Source organism: Euprymna scolopes, chromosome 17 (genome assembly GCF_053919585.1).
Source record: "Euprymna scolopes isolate OS-2025 chromosome 17, ASM5391958v1, whole genome shotgun sequence".
In the NCBI taxonomy this organism is placed as follows: Eukaryota; Metazoa; Mollusca; class Cephalopoda; order Sepiida; family Sepiolidae; genus Euprymna; species Euprymna scolopes.
The window spans coordinates 4,015,235-4,039,735 of record NC_136498.1 but is presented as its reverse complement, the minus strand read 5'-3'; the positions used below and the strand labels follow the sequence as shown (position 1 = coordinate 4,039,735).

Sequence of the window (24,501 nt, the reverse complement as noted above, 5' to 3'; positions counted from 1 at the left end):
TTACAAGTGAATTCTTCCAACTACTCTAACCACTACACCATAGATCCACCCGAGGTCGACAAGATACACTTGAAGAAGGTCGGAGGCTACATCGAACGAAACGTTGTGAAAATGACATTCAAGATGAGAACAGTAGTCTGCAGAATCCAAATAATACGAATATGTTTAGGTTATATATATATATATATATATATATATATATATATATATATATATATGTATATATATAACTCAAATGACCTTGTAACGAGTGTTGTAACCATACATCAGGTTTACGACTTCCGGTTGCGCATGCCTGCATAAACATAAACCCATAACAGCGTAAACAAATAAACACAAATCGCCACTTTTGCAGAATCTGACCTGCGCACTGAAATATTAACGTTATTATTTAGAAATTATTATTTAACATGGGAAGGGTGGGGATGTTTTGCAACTATTCTGTATTACAACTATACTGTCGCAATTTTCTTACAAATAAATAAACTTTGATTCGTTGACAACCATAAGAACAATTTACAACGGCGATTTCCTCACCGCCTTCCTTTTTTAAATTTATTCTCCATTTTTTAATACATCTTTCTTAAAAACATTCATACATTTTCTTCTGCACTACCAACATAAATGAATAACCCCGAAAATATGTTTTCTTTTAATTTGCGTTACAAATAATTAATCAACGCGACAATAAAACGTATTGTGTACGTTTTCAGCGTCCCAATTGGATTTTTTTTTTCGCGTTTATATTAAAAGATATATCAAAATTTGAATTTAACTTTAAGTATTATGGTATCTGTTCAGTGCACATTTACCTATAATATGGCAAACCACTTATAATTCAATGGTTGTCAGTTGTTGCTTTTTTTCAAAAATAAACAATTATAAACAGAACGGCTCGTAGAAATCTATCATTCTTTTTTCATTTCAATATACTTTTATAGAAATGTTTCTGCTATATCATAAAAAACTATTTTCTTTACGTCACAAGTCCCACGCCCATACATTAATTCCATAGCTAATAAAACATACTGAACCAGCGGTTCACGGGTAGTCTAGTGTATATATATATATATATATATATATATATATATATATATATATATATATATATATACATATATATATATATATATATATATATATATATAGTCATCCACACTCAGACTGTTTTGCTGTAGCACAGCTCTTCAGTGCACCTAGACTAGCAACTACCTGAAGCCAGGATTGATACTCGATCAAGTAGGCAACAATAGGTGTTTCTAACCGTTACGCTATTTGGCTGCTGCTAAGATGAGTATGTGAAATTATAATTATGTCATAAACTAATTACCCCATCATTGTGAATTTTTTTAACACATTTGTTAGGTCGCTATGCTAAAGCATGGGTAATGTAGGATATATTTTTTTAATTTAGTTCTATTCAAAGTGGATAAAAAGAAAGTGGAATCGCAAAAATTTAGATACTTTTGATCTTTGTGATAGTGTAGTAAGCGTAGTATCTATTATGTTATCGGCAATATGCATTAGACTTCAATAAATAAATATTCGCCCAATTTTTGTTTCTGCATTTGAAAGTGTGTGTGGACAGCATTATCTGACGTATGGAAATTAAAATATTCCAGATTTGCTTTGCATTTAAACTATAGTCATTAGATACTTATCAAGCAAGATTTTCTGAATTTTAATTTTTTCTTAAGTATCTTCATGCTTAAGCTTTAAATTTTAGGCATTCCCCTCTCTCCAAGTATTAGAGACAGACGGACTGTTCGTTCTTAATTGGGAAGATGTTTGGACGACGAGCAGTTGTTAATTTATGATTTCGTTGTTCACTGAAGCCGATAATAAGCTTGGCGGCAATCATCATGCGGTAGATTGTACCACGTGACTGCAGATAAAATGGCGGATCTACCAAGAGCATGGACTGCAGCACAATATAATGCATGGTTAAATTTAGATAGCCTATATGATAAACAAACATATTAGCATATGATAAGCATATGAATAAATCAGATCATCAAAATAGTTAAGCAATATATGATAAACTTGCGTACAAACATATTTAAAAACTATAGGATAAAATAGTTGTAAGCTATGTGATAAAATATTTATAGACTATTAGTAAAATATCTGTACCAGTAAAAGTAAAATTGATAAAAAAAAAAACAGTTTATGTGTCCTTACGAAGATTAAAATTAACAACTAAACCTTTTTTTCTGTAATCCTTCCTCGCGTTTTAAACAAAATTCATGACATAAATTAGATTCGAAAATATGTTTTTAAATTTCACGCTTAAGCTAAAGATGTATTAAGAATATATTTTAATTCGGGGAATCTTGCTCATTTAGTGTCTAATCACGTGGATTACATTCTATGCAAATCAAATTCATATAAAATTTAACTGGGACATGGTGCACATATTATGTCATAAAACTCTATTAAAAACTTCACAAAAACTGAAAATTCGTGAATATTTATTAATGGTTATTACTTATTGCTAAAAGGTTGAATTTCTCTTGGCCTTCGGGACAAGATCAAAGTGTAGTATCTGTTCTTCAGACGCTGCACTTCTATTTCTTGTTCTCTTTCGGTGGAGGAGAAATCCTTCACGACTAAGACAATTTTTATTTTTGTACCTTTTCTCCACGTTAAAAAACGACCCTGGTGTCTAACTCTGTCCCGTGGGGAGGTATAGTAAATAGGTACTTATTGCTAAAATTCATCGAAAATTTTATTTAAATATTCATAAATATCTTCTACCGCATTTTACTGTCTAAGCATGTGACTTAATTAAATATGGTTTGATATATTTCTATATCAATATTGTATGGTTTTGTGCAGTTCTATATTTTTTTAGCTTCATACGTACGCACATAAATTCACACAACCCTAATTTACTAAAATATATCATTTGTGTCCATATTATATATATATTAATGTGCGCTTAAATCAGCAATATCGTTAGACAAAAATAGTTACAACCTATATAATTTTACTGAAACTAAATAATAAAAAAGACGTAATCTGTTCATATGTTTGTTCGACTTTAAAAAACTACTCAGGATACACTTAGTAATCATACATCATTGGATTCACTGTTATCACGTCCATGTTTTTTATGAAAATAGTTTCTGCAATATTCTCATCAGTCAACCTGGCAAATACAATTATGTTTTATTCTTACTGGTAATTGTTTTAGAAACAATACAGAAACTAGGTCAGAGCATTTGATTGCTTACCTTTTTTCTTTATGTTTTTAGTTTCGCTTTTACAGATAACTGAAACGGCATCTTTCAGACGACTGTCATTTAGAACCGTTTAGTACTGCGCATGTTATCCGTTGCGCCACGGGTTCCTGTATACGTGATATTAAGAATTGCTTAAGACTTCTACCCAGTTATAGATTACTGTACGTAAGCCGTCTACTCCTTCTAAAAGTTTCCATTCGATATTCTATATAGATTACTGAGTTCAACATCAGGATTTCCGACTTCGACAAGACGCGTCTGAAGAAAGTCAGAGATTATATTGGCCGAAACGTTGTGAAAATAATTTTACTGTTTTTGCATTTTTAGATAAGCAGGGGGGGACGATGAAGGCGTACTTGTATCGCATGTGTGCCATAATAGTACGCCTCCTACTCTTCCACTGATTCGTTTACTCCTCCTCTCAATCTCTCTCTTTCTATGTCTCTGTCTCTGTCTCTCTCTATCTATTTATCTCTCTCTCACTCTCTCTCTCTCATACACAACCACACATACACATACACATATGCACGAACACACATATTTAATTTTTGTCACCACATGTCTGTTTACATTGGACAAATTTAACGTTGGTTGATTTTGGCCATAATTATTCGAATCTAGTAAAAAAAAAATAAGTTTTAACGGACACTAAATCCAAGTAATGATTCTTACTTTTTCGTTTTATTTGAATTATTCGGACTACTATTCTCATCTTCGCCGTTATTTATACCAACAATACTAATTACCTCACTTTCCTATGCAAATGCAGTGATCTTAAGCTAGTTTCACCAGGCTTAACCTTGCAACCACCAGTCAGTTTCTGAAGAGCACAAAGCGTCGTAAGACGAGTAAGGCATGAGGTTGTACGAGATGAAATCTTCAACAGCTGATGATGGAGAAGAAAAAAAAACATAAATTGCCGAACAAAATCTCAAACGCCCTCGCTTACATCTTGGAAAATATTTCACCGACTGATCGAAATATACCGGCACAACAAAGAATTCAAATCTCGCCAAATCCAAAGATTGAAAAAATAGTGACGAAGGATTCTATGTCTACCATTCACAGTGCGAATTGCACTCAAGATGAGAACAGTAGTCGGAATAATCCAAACAATATGAATTATCAATCCTCATCTCAAAAATAAAGAAACATACTTTTTGTTTTATGTTCTGTTTTCCAATTATGATGTAATTTATGGTGACATCTACATTAAAAACAAATCATTATATTTATTCAGTACTACTACTAGTTCTACTACTGCTGCTACTGCTACTACTACTACCAATAATAATAATAATAATAATAATAATAGTAACAAAAGTAGTATATTATGTGTTGTTTATTTAATAAGTCATGTACTCGTTTTTTATAATAATAATAATAATAATAATAATAATAATAATAATAATAATAATAATAATAATAATAATAATAATAATAATAATAATAAATATTATGTATAAAAGACTGTGTGAATAATACCAAAGAAAGAACTAGAAAATTACATAACGCAAAACACTGAAATGATAATACTGGTAGTGAGAGACACTGACAAAAAATACAACAAAACAGAAAACAGAAAGACAAAGGATAAGACAAGAAAAGAAAAATGGGAAGAAAAACAACTACACGGAAAATTCATAAGGATGACAAAAGATGAGAATGACGAAAACATGGATGATAAAAATGCACGTAAACAGAGAAACTGAATCCCTAATAACCGCAGCACAAAATAACTCGATAAGAACCAACCACATCAAAGAAAAGAAAACAGCAAATGCAGACTCTGTGGACAAAGAGACGAAACGATACACCATATAGTCAGTAAATATAGCAAACTAGCCTAAAAGGAATACAAGAACAGGCACGACCAAGTGGGAAGGGCAGTATACTGGGAATTGTGCAAACAACTGCATCTCGAACGCGCAGATAAATGATACAAACATAAGCCAGCAACAGTAACTGAAAACGAGAATCACAAAATCCTATGGGGCATGGCCATACAAACGGATATGCCGATTCAAACAAGAAGACCAGATGTCGTTATAATTAACAAGAAAGAAAAGTCCTGCCAAATCGTAGACTTTGCTGTTCCAGTTGACCACAGGTCAAATATCAAAGAAAAGGAGAAACGGAACAAATACACAGAGCTAGCCAGAGAACTGAAAGAGATATGGAAGATGATAAAAAAAATCAAGATAATACCTATAATAGAAGGAGCACTAGAAACAATTCTGAAAATCTTTGAAAAAAGAATGGGAGAAACTGGAATCAGGGGAATGACTGAAAAGATACAACGAACAACAATAATGAAAACAGCTGAAATATTGAGGAAAAGCCTTGAATGCGGGGGCTAATACATATGAGCCACGCGCGCGGACCAGGCGAACGGCTACAGAGACAAAACATGAAGAAGCGTTACATGGACCCAAGAACACAGAAGATACATATCTATAAGTTCTCTATTCCCCCATCCCCTCACACAAAAGAATAATGTCACATATCCGAGAAGGGTGAAGGTGGATGGAAAGACCGAGAAGAGACCACTGACCAGACCTCCGCTGGACAAGTGCGAAGAGAACTGGGACCTTGGGGGGTTTATTGCTACTCAAATTCCAGTGGAGACCAATGATCGCTGCTAGCAAGAAATCGATGGTGCAAAGCTGTTGCGATGATGCAAATTCATTTGCAAATGTTATCAGAAGAGGTGGAGAGCACTGGAAAACTGGGGAGTCACTAAGCTTCCAGAGAACACCACACTCTATTTTCAAGAAGAGATCCTTTATGGCCTGTGTGAAAGCTTCCTGTGAGCCAATAATAAGCATTGCATCATGTACTCGTTTTTTAACCGATTTTAAAAGTGAAGTCGCGGATAATGATCATGACGATTATACGAAAACTGATTACATTATGAAAACGCGTCTGAACACTGGTGCATAGAAATATGCCAAAATTAAATTAAATCCCATTTTTAAGGATTGACAGTGAGAATAGTTGTAAGGTTGAAAGCGAGGCACTTCCTACTCTCTAAAGCACCTCTCTCTCTCTCTCTCTCTCTCTCTCTCTCTCTCTCTCTCTCTCTCTCATCCACTCTACATTCCTTTCTCTCCGCCCCCCTCTCTCTCTCATATAACTAGCAGGACTCGTGTACTGGCGTTGCAGGGTGAAAGTATGCCTCCACCCCACCTGTAAAAAAAATCAGTTAAACTACGGTTGTTAGTGGAAGCTACTGCCGGTCCAGTATAATAATGGACACTGGTGCCCGTAGACAAAATGAATGTACAGTGGCGAAATACCGACGCATTTCATATTTATATATTGAAGAGTTTAACTTATAAATAATCCAGTATGTTTTCTAATGATTTGTTCCGTTAAGAAAAAATTACTGAATTCTATTTTTAATGAATTTCAGTAATATGTAGCGTAAATAAAATTGTTGGCAAAAAATAAGTTTGTTTTATTTCGTTCAATAAATTTCCTTATTTTTATTTCGGCATAAAAAAATGCAAATGTTCAATTTACTTATGACGAAGACGTCGTCGTCGTTTTTTGGTTTTAGGAAAAATCTTAATATAAAAGTCGCAAGTATTTGGGAGCTAAACTCTTCAATATAAAAATACATATGAAATGCATCGTTTTGAAACATCACAGTAGGCCAAGATTACAGTGTAGTATCTGTTCTGATGCTACACGTCACCTTTTCTGTTCTCGGTCAGTAGAGGAGAAATGACTAAGATAATTTTTATTTTTGTTCCTATCCAGAGTGCTCCTTTGTGAGGAGTTGGATTTCCCTCACATTAAAATCCGACTTTGTGTCTAAGTCTGCTCTCGTGGGAGGAGGGAGGGGGGCTAGTAAAAGGAACATCACCAATTTACACGCAGTGTGTTTAATTGTATAAGTTTTGTTGATGTTTTGACGAAGAGGTCGTCGTTAATATAAAAGTCACAAGCTAAACTCCTCCATGTATAAGTACATATGAAATACGTAGTTTTGAAACATCATCAATGTACACGCAGTGTGCCTCGTGGTAAAAGAACTCAGATTTGTTAATGTTTTGACAAAGGCGTCGTCGTTGACAAAGAAGATGTTGTTTTTCTGTGTTTAGGAAAAGATGAATGATAACCTTACAGTGGATATCTTATTTTAAATTTTGTAATAGAAAGCAAGTAAATGGGTTATTGTATGTTCATTTAATGAGGTTCTCTCTCTGTTATATTGTTCCGTCTTAACTATGCATTGAATGAACTTGAATCCGGACCCAAAAATGTGTCTCTTAGTGACGCTATATTTTAATGTTAGTAGCGTTCGTTTATAAATCGAATAACTGGATTCCAGAATATGAAAATTATCAGAGCGTAGCCAATCAGAATGGACGGAAATTGGAGGGAGACTTTATTATTTCTGAATCGGATATTGGAAAGATTATGATAGGTCTATGTATGTATAAGCCAGTTACGACAGGTGTCAGCATAATATCCGTGGAATATGTAGAATTGATGCCGGTGACACCTGGCAGCGGTAGTAGGACTAAATAGTTAGAGAGAAAAATAGAGACTCCTTTCTCTAAAGATGTTGCAATTGCGGTGGTATTGCTCGTCGGATGCAATTATCACGACTGTATTAGCTTAAAATAGTGTTCGAAAGTGCATAGGATGTTTGCTATTAGGCAAGATGTATTAAATTTGTATGTGACATGTGTTGTTGCAAACCTACAGTACTTTGGTCCAGTCATTTTATTATGTAGGAGATAAAAGATGAGGAATAAAAGTTCCATAGAACTCCATTATATCATCAAATCAATAAGGAAGGAAGAGGATAAAAGGAAGAAAGAACCCGCTTTAGGCCATGACATTTCGAAGGTAAATGCTTCTCGTCAGAAAAGGAGAAATGCCGGCATTATCAAAATAAGAACTGACTTAAGAACATTTAGATTAGAAATGAAGAATATATTAAAAATATAAAAAGAGAAACATCTAAAGAAGTTTTGCGGAGTTTTCTTTTGTCTGCTAATGTTTTCAGTTTCTCATTGTGTGTTCAAGAAATTTGGCAATGGTGACGTGAGCCTCGAAGATGTAAACTGAAATGCATTGTGGGCTAAGTTACTGCGGGGAGGCATGTGAAGCTTACTCCTGGTACACTGCGGTGGTTCCCCGACTAGAGCAGACAATCAATCGATTTAATTGAAAAATGTGAAATTTTACCGATTTCGATAATAAAAGTACTAGAAGTGTAGAACATTCGTTGATCCTCATTTAATCCCGCACAACGTCTACCTGCATGCTATATATATATATATATGCATGCTATATATATATATATATATATATATATATATATATATATATATATATATATAGCATGTAGGTAGACGTTGTATATATATATATATATATATATATATATATATATATATATATATATACAAACCCCTGATCATTCTCAACCCCTCTTTAAATGCCTCGCACCAATTTTATGATTTTCATTGATCTCTAAGATCAAAATCGCAATTGTTCGCAGGAAATATTATCATTTTATATTCCCGCCAGTTATTTCATGGAAATTAATAATGAAAACATCACTTTATTTCATTATAACAATCCATCACTGACCAGTTTCCAAGAATGACCTCTGCTAATTGACCTCAACATTCTCCTTGATTTTGATTTTTTTTTTTTTATTTGTAATCATTTCTTTTTCTTCTGACCTGTCACGCACGTGCGAATTCCGACGAACGCCATTGCGGCTATGTATATCGCTAAAGACGAATAGTAAATTAAGTTTGGGATGCGGTGGAGACCTCGGACGCGTTGGAAGGTGGTTGGCGGGATTTTTTTATTATTATTCTGTGAATCGATCGATGGAAAATCCAAGCAAAATTTCCAGACACAACTTGGAGTTCTATGTATGAACAAAATTGAGACTAATAATTGCCACGTTGCCTTGGTTCCGACTTCAAATTTTTTCCTGTTGAAAAAGAAGAAATCTGATTGGTCAAACGGCGATGCGTCCGTGACGATAGAATGGATAACTTCTAGGGTGAAGGCGGGGCGTCCTCAAAACGAATTGATCGTGAAATCGTCGATTTTTATTCTCGTCGCCACCTTCTATAAAACGTTATATAAAATGTTATGAAAAGCTAAAAGAAAAGCGAAGATTATTTTCAAAATTTCATCGGTCTTCTTCCGATCAGCTATGACAAGCGTAAAAGGTTAAAAAAAAATTTCGTTTATTTTGAAGAACAATAACAAAGGAAATGGTAAAGCCCGAGAGTGTCTTATGACAATGGAACAGATATTACACTAACTCTAAAAGAAGGAGGTAATCCCCGGGAGGAGGATCTCACGACGAACGAACATTTACTTCACTACCCTCCAAAGGAGAAGGTAATGCCTAGGACGATGATCTCATGATGACAGAACATATACTATACTACACTATCAAAAAAAAGATGTAATGCCTGGAAAGGTGATATTATGATGAATGAGTGTATACTAGATTATCCCCAAAAGAGGAAGTTATGCCTGGGAGAGAAACCTCGTGACAACAGAAGAAATATTACATTTCTTACACTAAACGTAACGTCAACACGTCCTGTTTTAAGTTCATAAAACTTTACACAATTGACGCATCTTTGTTCATACTTTATATTTTCTTATAGTTTCTTATATACTTCTTAGCTATTTGTTAAACTAGTCGTAATATTAACTAATTTGCATATTCACTTTATAAAATGACATTTTATTAATTAACAATTATTTGTTTGTTTGTTTTTTTTGTTTGTTTTTTTTTTTAATTTAATGAATCCCTTGATTTTACTATAAGCAAATAGTTCTGTTTCACAATATTTCCAGTAAAACATTTCGCATTTTTGATCAAATGTGTCTTGCTTTAGATTGAGCGATTTTCAACAAGTGGCGATCTATTTCTAAATTGCAAGTGAAATAGTAAATTGATTTATTTTTCTTTCATTTCTGTGCGGTGACATTTAAAAGATGAATAATGTGCATCGAAATTACGAAAAATATGTTTATCTGCACGAGGAAGATTTTGTTTTGTGTTTGCAAGAAAAACATATGAATTGTTTTTATTTTAAATTAATGTTTCAAGTATTAAAAAAAAATATATTAATTTTTTTTTTTTTTACTCATGTTCACTCCAAAGAAGGCATATCGCCACTTGGACGTAAGAGGCTACTGTTTGGGACCATGCCTAGGAAAAATTAATAAGATGTTGGTTTACGTTACATTTAAACTTATGCATATCAGTACAGTCAGGGAAGCAGGTAGCAGGAAGGGAATTCCAAAGTCTAACTATTCGTAGGAAGACACTATTAGATCAGTGAAAATGTTTTGCACATTTAAAATTTCATCTTGAAAAAAAAAAAAAAGACTATGTGTTTTTAAAAAATCTTTATTCATAACTGTTGTGGAGACTCACACATGAACAACACATGAACAACACATGAACAACATATGAACTCTTTTAAACTGTATCAATAAACCGAGAGATACCGACTCAGTGTGGTTTATGTATTTTCGTAGTTCACGGAAGTCGAGGTTCCGACTTTAACATTCAGTCTGTAACATAGTGTGGCTGGCTATAGGCAAATGAAAGAGCGAAATGACCTCATGTTAAGGAAAAAGAAAACTATAAAAAAAAAAGAGAGAACATTCGAGAAGATGATCACATTAGAGATGTGGATAACGTTTGAGAGCACGGTCGAGATTACGTTAGAGAAGACGGTCACGTCAGAGACGTCACAGTCGTAACGAGAAGTCACGCGTGGCGGAAAAATGAGGAAATAAATGTTGTCGTTGCATGAAAAAGTGGGTTCGTTGTTCTTTGTCTTGGTCTCTTTTGCGATTGAGTCTACAATGTGTGGGTCTCGGTGTAAACGTGGATAACATTACAAGTCTGCCATTTCGATGGCTTCTTTTGCTGTCGAGCTGATGCAAATGTTCTGGTAGCCTTAAGAGGTTCACCCTTCCAGGCCTTGCCTCCTGGCTTTCAGGGAAAGCGAGTTTATCGCTTGTTGGAGAATGCCGACGGGACTACTCAGACTTATTTTTGCAGGGGCCATAGTGCTCCTTTTTTTAGAGCGCTGACCAATTTCTCCGCCTTCTGACCTTGTGTCACACCGTAAATGCTGTACGCCATCTTGACATTACGTGCTATGACTGTTGCTTTCTGTATGTTCTGTTTTGTTTCAATACAAATTACATTTCCCAACCCAAAACCATGTTCGTTTTTCCTTAATGATCCTTTCGAACTACAACAACTTCGCGATGAGAAACTCGAAGGAGATACTCACTTGGCGACGAATATTTTTTAAAGGATGACCACCGACTAAAATATTCGGTTCGAGCAACAACAAAAAAAGGAAACGATAAAATTAAACTAGTAATTAAACACCGAAGCTACTCGACAACGAAGTAACATTCTCAACGAACAAAATAATTTTTTCAAGAAGTCGTAAACAAGCACTGTAACTACTTTAACTAGCAGAATTATCGGCAGATGATTTTTATTGTCTTAGTTTTACTCAAGGGTTAGTATCGGCAAAAATGCTGAGATTAGACGGAGAGTGTTAGTGAAACTCGAAAGCGAACCCAAATTTTCCGCTACAGAAGCCTGCAGAGGATTGCCAAAGGAGTGATTCTAAAAACGTAGAGGAAAGCAAAGTGCACATCTAAAAATGACGTTTCTAAAAAGAGAAAAACGAGTCTCAGTATTAAGCAAATAATTACTTCGCTAAAGAAAATGGCTGCCCAACTTTTAAAAATGAGTAAACTATTCAGAAACAAAAACATTGCCCCTAAGACCATCTTATCGGCACGGATGATTGCACAGGGAAAAGTCTGTACGGTTCGAAATAAAAATTGACAAAATTCGAAAAGTTGGTTACAAGATGTACAATTGTAGAATCAAACGCAAACCAGAAATATAGAATCAAACAAAATCCAACGAAAAAGTCAGACAAAAATTTAGGCAAATCCGTTATCTATCTATCTATCTATCTATCTATCTCTATATATCTATATCTATCTATATATCTGTATCTATCTATATATCTATCAAAGTGAAAGAGTCTGTCTGTCTGTCTGTCTGTCTGTGTACATTTCCTTTCGCAATATTTCTGTAAATTTTCAGTCTACAGACTCGAAATTTGATATACAGGGTACTGAGATTTGGGAAAATATTTGACCTTTGAGAACTCTACCAAACTCCTCCGACAATTTTGGGTCTAAACACTTGAAATTTTAGATATAGGTTCCTTGAACAGGGATCTAACTTAATAACATGATTTGAACCCAAAACAATAAATGTAAAGGGGTCATAACAGGCTAGTATAGCTATAAAAGTGAAATTGTGTGCCTGTGTAGCTTTCCCTTCCAATCTACTCTGACAATTTTCAGTCTAGAGACTCGAATTTTGACATAAGGGGTATTGAGATTTGGGAAAAGCTTTTTAATTGGTTTTCGGCTAGAAATTTGAGCGTCAAGGGGTCAGAGTTCAACGACTTGACTTTTAAGAACTCTATCAAACTCCTCCGCCAATTTAGGGTTTAAACAATTGAAATTTTAGATGTAGGTTACATAGACATGGATCAAACTTTTTAATTAGCTTTGACCCCAAAATGATAAATATTAAGGGGTCATAATTGAGGTCAAAGTTTTAAAAAAGTTGACCTCTGCCATCTCTAACAAATTACTCAGCCAATGTTTGGACTAAACATTTGAAATTTTATGTAAAGTATATTCATACATAGGGCAAGCTTTTTAATCCATTTTGGCCGCGAATTTGGCTGCCAAGGGGTCAAAGTTCAAAAGATTTGATGTTTAAGGTCTCTAGCAATCTATTTAGCCAATTTTGTGTCGAAACATTTAAAATTTTACAGAAAGGGTATTCAGACATGCAGCAAGCTTTTTAATCAGCATTGAGGGCGAAAATTTTGCTGGCAAGAGGTCAAAGTTGAAAGAGTTAACCTTTGCAGACTTTACCGAACTCCTCCGCCAATTTTGAGTCTAAACACTTGAAATTTTAGATGTAGGTTACCTGGGCATGAGTCAAACTTTTAAATACATATATATATATATATATATATATATATATATATATATATATATAGTAATTTATAAAATATATATAGCGTAAATAAATTTTATAAATTACTAACTAGGTCTACCTACGTATTGAGCACTTTTGAAGTAAATACTTAAAGTTTACGCATAAATCTATACTTTCGTATATTAATTTTATGTAAGTAAATGAAGTAGTTATATATATATATATATATATATATATATATATATATATATATATATATATATATATATATATATACTAGCATGGGCGCCCGGCGTTGCCCGGGTGTTTGAATGTGTATGTTGAGCAAAAAAAAAGTGGTAGTAGGAAGGCAGGCTCGAACCCGTACCGAAAGGAGGAAAAGAATGGGGTAAAACCTAACGTTTATGCTGTTACGACCACCGCCAAACCGGAGGAGAGGATAAAAAATATCGGCGAAAAAAGTGACCCCCCCCTGTAGAAAAGTGCCTAGCTGAAGGGGAAAATATTAATGTTTTTAGCCAATTTTTCGATATTTGTCGTATGAAAGATCGAACTTTAAAACGATAATGATCTTGGTAAAATCTGTCGCTTCTATTGAAAGTTTATGGCAGACATGCAAACAGACATACATACATACATATATTTATATATTGGTAACTAAAAAAATTCGACCCAAACTGATGAAAAAGCTCGCCCTATCTCTGAATACCCTTTATGTAAAATTTCAAATATTTAGATCAGAAATTGTCTGAGAATTTGGGAAGAAACCGCAGAGGTCAATTTTTTTTAACTTTAACCCCTATTATGACCCCTTAAAATTTATTGTTTTGGGCTCAAATCAAGTTATTAAGTTAGATCCAAGGAACCTATATCTAAAATTTCAAGGGCCGCAAACCCAAAATTGTCGGAGGAGTTTGGTAGAGTTCTCAAAGGTCAAATCATTGAACTTTGACCCCTTAATCGCCAAATTTCTAGCCCAAAACCGATCACATCGATTTTCCACAATCTCAGTAATCTGTATATCAAATTTCAAGTCTGTATTATTGCGTAGGGAAACACAGACACACAGACACGTTCACTTATATTTATATATATATATATATATATATATATATATATATATATATATATATATATATATATATATATATATATATATATATATATATATATATATATGCACATAAAGTTTTGAACGGTACATAGGGCCCGACCAAAGTCGAGCTGAACTGCTAGTAGTTAATAGATATTTGATAAAACAATGAAATTACAGTTCGACATTAGGTCGGATGTTTCAATGATAAATTTACTTATGTGACAGAAAATTATCAAACTGAATTTGCAGAAAGCGCTAAAGTTAGACCGAACGCTGACTGAAAATAAAATTAATTTTACCAGCAAATTTGAACTATTAGAAAATTGAAGGTGTACGTTCTAAAATATCTGAAAATCGTTTTGGGTAGAACTGATTAAACAGCTTTAAACTTTGAAATTCACCAGCCAACATTTTTAACCCGAAAATACGTAAACTGAAGAAAGGAAACAAAACGAAAACGTACCATACGAAATCCCTTCAAAGTCAAGCTGTTTATGAAAAACAACCAATGGCTTTTCAAATGGATTGCATGCAGCAAATCAAGGAATACATGAAAAAGAATAAGAGTTATTTAAATGGTTTGTTGTCCTCGTAATAAGTGATAATCTCAAGCGAATATGCAGGATAGGGCAAGATTTGCTAACGAAAATCTACAAGAAGATATTTAGTCGATAGTGTTATGTAAGGGAAAGTATTGTCATTATAGAAGATGGCCCCTTTTTTCTTGATTAAACAAGGTTGTTCTCAGGTCAACATGTGTGAGAACATTGCAAATAAAAATATGAACGATATTTTAATAATCTGAAAGAAAAAGTTATAAATAAATCATGGTGATATGTTTAAGTAAAAAAACTATGCATAAAATAAATCGCAATTCTTTAGAATGCTCTTTCTACAACTTGACAAAAGCATTTGCACCAACAATAAATAAAATGAATAAAGATAAAATGTAAACATGAAATTTATCTTGTTCTTTCAGATAGGATATAAAAGTTTGGGACATTTTGCAGAATAGACAACAAAAAGAAAATGTGGTAAAAAAAAAACAAATATATAACAAATAATTGCTACCAAAGGCAGGATAATTCTTCTACCTACCTGAATATTTTTATGTTTTAATATATTTTTAAAACGTTTTTCGGTTTAAAATAAATCGGAAAAATAAACATGACTGCCACGAAAATAGCTCAAAATTTCAAAAATAAACAAAATACTGGTAGAAACCCACCCAATAAATGCACAACTGAACCATGATACTTGACTTTTGCATTTTTAACTTTTATTCAAGCCATTATATAAAAATCTTTTTATAACATCAACAGTAGTTTCTTTACAGTGCAATGTAGAATGCAATATATTGTGGACTAAGTCACTGCGGGGAGGCGTGTGAAGTTCCTTCTCAGTGAACCGTAAAAGACAATCATAGATTGAAAAATGGACGATTTCACCGATTCCGATGACAATAAAAGTATGATTTTTTTTGTTTAATTTTCGATTTTTGAGCAGTTATTGAGACTTCTCATATTGCCTTGTATTGTAATCCATACTTTTCTTAATCTAGCATAAGAGTCGACACTACTTGTTTCAAAGTAAATAAACGCTTTAAAATAAGTTAAAACAAGAAACATTTCTAGGTAGATAGAAGAGTAATTTAGCTTGACTTTGATACTTTTATTTGTTAGATATTTGTTTTGGCCACTTTTTTGGTTTATTGGCTATACTGAAAATGTCTCAAGTTTGTTATACGGGCATTGCCTGGCCTTACTTACCTTGAGGATGTCGCTAATGCTGTGATAATCCCTTGTGCAATTCCGTACATGAAAATAACAGGATTTTTCCTTGTCATAAGAAAGTAGACAAGGGGCAGTATGACAAATCCATGGCCGAGGAGACCAACAAGGACAGTGATTGTGTACATCAACAAACGGTGGAAAGTCAGTTCGGGGTTTTCCACTTCGACCACTTTGGCAGCGACGATGAATACGATGCCAACAGGAGAATATCTAGAGGAAATATACAACACGCAATTAATATCAATCTATATTATATTTCGTATAGTCTGTCTGTCAGTTCCACTTTTTCTCGGAAATTACTGAGCCAATCTGGATTAAATTTTGGATGAACCTTTGTTACGATAAGATGCAACGAACTAAGTGCTGTGGTATCCGTTTGACGCACAGTTAGGGATTAATATTTAATGCAAAAGTGAGCACAAATGTAAGCATATTTAATCATCAATTTGATGTAAAGCACGCTTTCTAAGTCAACGGCCTACAACGTTTTAAAGTTCAACCTCTATAATAATACGCTTAGACATTTCATGTACGTATGTACGTTGTTACCTTTCACATATATTGAAAAATAATAAGATTGTTCGATCAGCAAAGATGGTGATTATGATCAATGTTATGTCGTTAGAGTAAACGATTCACACTTTACCCATTTTAAAATGATTTGTTCCCAAATCAAATTATGTTATCCCGTCGACTACAACAATACACGTCTAAATAAATACTTGTTCTTTTTCAAAAAGTGACATTTGTTTAATTGATTTGAAGAATATTTAATTGCCAAATATTTTCACTGTAAAAAGACAGATAATATTTCTTGTTTTAGCACGAGTGAAATTATTACAACTGTAAGTAAATAAATAACAAGACATTATTTCAAAAGGAATATTATTTTAACAGTATATTATGCAGATTGATGTAGAAAGCATTGTGGAATTTCCATGGGTCCCGCTATAGTTTTATCTCCAATTGTATATGAAAGTGTGTATGTCTGAGTGTCTGTTTGAGAGTTTGTTCCCAATGGACTCCGAAACGGCTGGCCAATATTTTTTAATTTCACACTAATATACTGTATATGGCTGGGACTGTTTTTAGGTTTTATATCAGAATGCATCTGATAAGTATAGAAAATTTATAATCAAAACAATCCGATTAAAAAAGGAACAGTTCCATTTTGTCCAAAGTTAACACTCATATACAGCCTAACAAGTGCATTTGAGAAGTTTTATCACCACACAAGCAAAAGGGCCCGGCGTATAAAATGAAAATAGTTTCTTTGATATGATAGGGGCGTGTTCGAAATTAATGTTTCTGTTTAGAGCATAACTGAACCATGATATTTGATTTTTGCATTTTTAACTTTAATTCAATCCATTATATAAAAATAATTTTATAAAATCAACAGTAGATTCTTTACAGTGTAATGTAGAATACAATGTATTGTGGACTAAGTCACTGCGGGAAGGCGTGTGAAGTTCCTTCTCAGTGAACCGTAAAAGGTCCCCGATTAGAGCAGACAATCATAGATTGAAAAATGGACGATTTCACCGATTCCGATGAAATAAAAGTATTAGAAGTGTGTAACATTCGTTGATCCTCATTCAATCCCGAACAACGCCGGGTCTCCCTACTTATCTACCCCTTTACCCTATCTACCCCTTCCCCCTACCTTTGTTTCTAGATGCTTTACCTTTTTCTTCTTTGTTAATAGTTCCTATTTTTTTTTGTTTATTTCTAATTAAAATATTTTAAGTCCGTTTTTGTTTTGCATTATATTTATATTTGTATGACAGATTTCCTTCTCTTCTGATTAAAAGCATTTAATTTTGAAATGCTATGGCCTAAAGAGTGTTTCATAGTTTTTTGTATCATTTTCTTATTGATCTGTTGATACAATAAAGTTATTTGTAAATTCTCTCATTTTTTTAATATACGCATATGTGTGTGTGAGAGAGAGAGAGGGTGAGGGGATTAAAAATATGGCAATTAAGCTACACAGAATTCTCCGCTTTACACATTTGATCTTTACAGACTGAACATAGCTTCCCATCCTCTACTTTACTTTTATTTTTATTGTTTTTGCTAATTGGGCATTTCCAACCGCAGATATTTATTTACTTTTTCTTTGATCTATGAATTTATTTTTGGGCCCATCTGATCGTCTTCTCTTCATCTATATATATAAAAGGCAAAATGTGTGTGACCATTTCGTGTATGTCTTCAAAAGTCTTTTCTCGCACACGGTTCCGATGTCGTTACGATCGCTTACAACTGTTTATATGGGTCCTAAATAATAATATGTACGATTCGGCCCTGGCAATGCTCTCGATGTAATTGTTCCAGCTCATGTTTCCTGTGAACGTTAGGCCAAGGAGCTTGAGAGACGTACTCTAAGATAAAGAGTCGTTGGCCATTGCTATAGGTGATAGAGAAGGTTTCTTGTAATTATTGAATGAAACCAGTTTTGTCTTGGCGGCATTGAACGTGACCATCCATTTTTGTCCCCATTCCACTACTGATTGGAGGTCATTCTCTAGTGTTTCTGCCATTACCTTAGATATGTGTTCATTTGTTTTCCTGTCGTGCCTGCCATAGAGTGTGGTGTCATCAGCATATATACCCATCTCAGAGGCAATTTTGTCGGGGAGGTCATTTATGAATATCAGGAACAGCAGAGGTCCAAGGATAGATCCCTGAGGCACTCTCGCATTTATATCATATTGTTTAGATGTACGACCGTCGAGGACAACCTGGATTTTTCTCTTATCTAAGAAGGATTTAATTATGTTAAGTATTCTACCAGTGATACCGTATGATCTAATCTTCCTAAGGAGACCCTCATGCCATACCCTGTCAAAAGCCTTAGATATATCTAGAGCTACCGCTCTGCCCTCTCCCGCTTTGTCCAGTGAATGGTATATGCGTTCAGAGATTACAGTGAGGATGTCTGCCGTGGAACGGGCTTGTCTAAATCCATATTGTTGGTCGGTCAGAAGTTTAGCATCTGTAAGGTGCTGGACTAGAGCATGGTTAATTAAGGGCTCAAATATTTTGGCAAAAAGTGGGAGGAGGCTAATAGGGCGATAATTTAATGGGTCAGTTCTTTCGCCAGAATTCTTGAATACTGGTACCACAGATGCAGTTTTCCAACAGCCCGGAAAGCAAGATTCATTAAGGCATTTGTTGTAGAGTTTGGAGAGAACTGGAGCTACTTCGGCTGAGCACTTTTTTAATAGCACAGCTGGGATGAGGTCGGGTCCACATGCTTTTGAAGTGTCAAGGTTTTTTATGATAGCATGCACCTGAGCAGGGGTGATTATTAGATCGTCAAGCGTGGCGTCTGTCCGCATAGGAAATTGAGGTAGGGGTGGTTTAGAGGGTCCAGTGTGGAGTTTGAGGCAAACCGACTGGCAAGCATGTTAGCCTTCTCGGTTGCTGAGCAAAGAACCTCGTGATTGTTGGTTAGTGGGGGAATTGTTGATTGCCCATTATTTACTACACTGTTGTAGATTTTCCAGAAGATTCTGAACGTTCTTTGCACACTTTATTTTAATTTTATATTTTATTTTATTCTATTTTTACTTATTTATTTTATTTTATTATTTTTAAAACCAAACAAATCTAACCCTCTTTTTTTCGTTTGTGCTCATATCATTCTATGTAATTTTATCTTATTTCTCACACATCTTGACCATTCTTGATTCACTTATTTTAAAACAATTTCCTGACAAATATTTCTTTTTTACCATGTCACATCGACGTAGTAATGGGGAGGGGGAATCCCTATTTATATTAATTAGATGACAGAAGAACTTTTTTTAGGCATAATCTACTCTCATTGAAATAGATTAATTTAAATATGAAGTCGACCGCTTGACATATAAACACCCGAATCGTAAACCATGTGTCTAAAAATGCTTCGTAGGCGATAAAAGAACAGACGCATGGACTTTCTTTACTGGTACCAAAACATTTTTTTTATTTAACCCCCCCCCGGAGTTTTGATTTACCTCAAGACACCCGGGCATCGCCGGGTACCCCCCGCTAGTCTATATATATAAAAGCGAAAATGTATGTGTGTGTTTGTGTGTATGTGTGTATGTTTGTGTGTCTGCTAAAAACTTTCGACACACGCGACGAAAATTCACAAACTCGGTATCATATCGAAGCCCCATCCTTCGCTTGAAAAATATCGAAAAATTGACCAAAAACGTTAACTTTTTCACCCCGAAATCGACAATTTTCCACGGGGAGGGGGTCAACAAAAACGGGTTTCTCGTAACGATGCCCGATTCTACGCATGCGTCAGATGACGTCATGACCTGATTTACTTTAAATAGTTAAAAAACCGAATACATTTCATCTCCGTCGCTTTAGCGCAGTTGGTTAGCCTATTTGTTAATTATCTAAACGTTTTGGGTTTTTTTTTTTCGATTTTTTAAATTTAAATATTGAACCCTGTATTATTTAAGCCATTTTTCACGTAACGTTCGTTTTCCTGGTTTTTTTTTTTTTTCTTTATTTTTTTTTTTTACTTCGCTTATTCTTAGCGACACCCGGGTATCCACCGATTTTTTAAATTTTAATATCGAAACAGGCTTATTTAAGCCATTTTTCACGTGTTCGTTTGCCTTACGTTAGATTTTTTGTGTTTTTTTATGTTTTGATTACCCCCCCCCCGCTTAATTAAAACGTTTTCTTTTCTTACTTCGCTTATAACAATCCTTACATGATCGTCGTAACGCTTAACGACTTTCAAACATCTTTCACTAACTCATTCTGGCTGGCCGATTTTATTTTCAAACTTCGCCTCAGGGCTTCGGGTTCGATCCCCCCCCCCCGGTTTCTTTTTTATTTAACACCACACACACCTACAAACACCCGGGCAACGCCGGGTACCCCTCGCTAGTTAGATATAAAAATTAAAGTCTAAAAACTAAAAAATTCTAAAATTAAAAAAAATAACCGCCACCCTATCCCAATAAAAGAGGGGGAAAAGGTGAAACACGAATTTGTAATTAATAATCGATACTAATAATTAATAGAGATGAATCACGGAAATGTGGACAAAACGAAATAACTAAACAGTCAGACTTATTTTTTGTTAGGAATTTATATATATATATATATATATATGTATATATATATATATATATATATATATATAAATATATATATTAGGAATTATATATAAGTGACACTTCTCTTGCAGTTGTCTGAGGACAAAGACCATATACGCGGTACCCCTGTTTGCTCTAAAACCGCATTGCGTTTCTGGGAGGTGGTTTTCTGCGATCGAAGGTATCAGTCTGTTTAGGAGCAAACGGGCAAGGATTTTACCTGCGATGGAGAGCAGTGTGATCCCCCGGTAGTTAGAGCAGACTGACATTTCGCCCTTGTTTTTGTCACGGAGGTCCCCTGGGAGTTCTCCTTGCTCCCAACAACAGACAAAGAGCTCGTGAAGTCTGCTATGCAATGCTGGGCCTCCATATTTGCAGATCTCTGATGGGATCCCGTCGATTCCTGCTGCCTTTCCACTCTTAAACTGTTTTATGGCCACATTGAGTTCTTCCATAGAGGGAGGTTCATCCAGTTCCACTTTGGCTGGCAGTTGAGGGATGCGAAGGATTGCTGAGTCTTGAATGACCCGGTCAGCTCTGAACAAAACAGGGGACTCTACATAACATTTGTGGACCTGACCAAGGCATTTGATACAGTTAGCCGAAAGGGGCTTTGGCTGATTTTGCAGCGCCTCGGCTGCCCCCAAAGCTCTACAACATGATAGTTCAGTTGCATGAGAATCAGAGCGGTCAGGTCAGAGTAAATAACAACCTCTCAGAACCCTTTCTCATTGTCAATGGCGTAAAACAAGGACGCGTTCTGGCACCGACTCTGTTCAGCATCTTCTTCAGCATGATGCTCACGCAGGCGACCGCAGATCTTGACGATGACAATGCTGTCTACATTCACTGTCGCCTCAGCGGCAGTCTGTTCAACCTCAAAAGGCTGCAGCCCACACAAAGACCTTCGAGTAACTGATCTGAGACCTCCTCTTGTCGACGACGCTGTCCTTGTTGCCCACACCAAAAGAGCCTTGCAGAGCCTCACATCCTGCTTCGCAGAGACTGCCCAGTTCTTCGGACTCGAGGTCAACTTGAAAAAGACGTAAGTTCTCCAACCAGCTCCCCGAGTAGAATACCGCCCTCCCCCATCACCATTGGCGAGACTCAGCTGAAGACCGTTCACCAGTTTACCTATCTGGGGTGAACCATCACATCAGATGCCAAACTCGACAGAAAAATAGACAACAGACTGGCCAAATCAAACAGCGCTTTTAGCAGATTGTACAACAGAGTCTGGTCATCGAGCAGGCAGAAATCACCAGCATCGAGGCCATGCTGCTGAAGTCACAGCTACGCTGGGCCGGGCACGTCTCCAGAATAGAGGATCATCGCCTTCCCAAGATAGTCCTATATGACGAACCTCTACTGGCCGTCGTGACAGAGGGGCACCGAAGAAAAGATATAAAGACTCTCTGAAGAAGTCCCTCGGTGATTGACACATTGACCACCTCCAGTGGTCTACTCTCGCTGCTGACCGTGTTACCTGGCGACGTACTATCCACCATGCTGTCACCTCCTTTTAGATCTCCTGCACAGAGAATCTGAGGGAGAAGCGCTGCAGGAGAAAGATTCGGGAAGCCTCAGCAGCCACACCTGGCGTGACTTTTGCCTGCATCCGCTGTGGCCGGACCTGCTTGTCCCGTATATGGCTCGGTAGCCACAAGCGTGCCTGCAGTCAACGTGGGAAACCCCCTTTATAGAATCTTCGTTTGCGAAGTATTGTCAAGAAGAAGAAGGTATATATATATTAGAAATTGTATATATATATATATATATATATATATATATATATATATATATATATATATATATATATATTAGAAATTATATATGCATAAGAGACACAACTCTTAAATTATAAAATTTTAAAACAGAGAAAATGTAATAAGGTTTAATATTTTAAAAATGTAATAAGGTTTAAAATTTTAAAAATGTAATAAAGTTTAAATTTTTTAAAATGTAATAAGGTTTAATATTTTAAAAATGTAATAAGGTTTAAAATTTTAAAAATGTAATAGGGTTTAAAATTTTAAAAATGTAATAAGGTTTAAAATTTTTAAAATGTAATAAAGTTTAAAATTTTAAAAATGTAATAAGGTTTAACATTTTTAAAATGTAATAAGGTTTAAAAATTTTAAAATGTAATAAGGTTTAAAAAATTTTAAATGTAATAAGGTTTGAAATTTTTAAAATGTAATAAGGTTTAAAATTTTAAAAATGTAATAAGGTTTTAAATTTTAAAAATGTAATCAGGTTTAAATTTTTTAAAATGTAATAAGGTTTAAAAAAATTTAAAATGTAATAAGGTTTAAAATTTTTAAAATGTAACAAGGTTTAAAATTTTAAAAATGTAATAAGGTTTAAAGTTTTAAAAATATAATAAGGTTTAAAATTTTAAATGTAATAAGGTTAAAATTTTTAAAAATGTAATAAGGTTTAAAATTTTTAAAATGTAATAAGGTTTAAATTTTTTTAAATGTAATAAGGTTTAAAATTTTTAAAATGTAATAAGGTTTAAAAATTTTAAAATGTAATAAGATTTAAAAATTTTAATATGTAATAAGGTTTAAAATTTTTAAATGTAATAAGGTTTAAAAAATTTTAAAATGTAATAAGGTTTAAAAAATTTAAAATGTAATAAGGTTTAATATTTTAAAAATATAATAAGGTTTAAAAAATTTAAAATGTAATAAGATTTAAAAAATTTTAAATGTAGTAAGGTTTAAAATTTTTAAAATGTAATAAGGTTTAAAATTTTAAAATGTAATAAGGTTTAAAATTTTTAAAATGTAATAAGGTTTAAAATTTATAAAATGTAATAAGGTTTAAAATTTTTAAAATGTAACAAGGTTTAACATTTTTAAAATGTAATGAGGTTTAAAATTTTAAAAATATAATAAGGTTAAAAATTTTAAATGTAATAAGGTTTAAAATTTTAAAAATGTAATAAGGTTTAAAATTTTAAAAATGTAATTAGGTTTAATTTTTTTAAAATGTAATAATGTTTAAAATTTTAAAAATGTAATAAGGTTTAAAAAATTTAAAATGTAATAAGATTTAAACATTTTAATATGTAATAAGGTTTAAAATTTTAAAAATGTAATAAGGTTTAAAATTTTTAAAATGTAATGAGGTTTAAAATTTTTTAAATATAATAAGGTTTAATATTTTAAAA

General features: G+C 34.0%; 1 protein-coding gene across 1 annotated transcript in view; it reads right to left on the bottom strand.

The window, feature by feature from the left end:
• Positions 1 to 24,501, bottom strand: part of LOC145296654 (excitatory amino acid transporter 3-like) — a 192,842-nt gene that overhangs the window by 30,186 nt on the left and 138,155 nt on the right. The window contains exon 5 of the mRNA XM_080142591.1: positions 16,183 to 16,416. Within this exon, the coding sequence (XP_079998717.1) occupies positions 16,183 to 16,416 (234 nt within the window). The remainder of the gene's footprint in view (positions 1 to 16,182; positions 16,417 to 24,501) is intronic.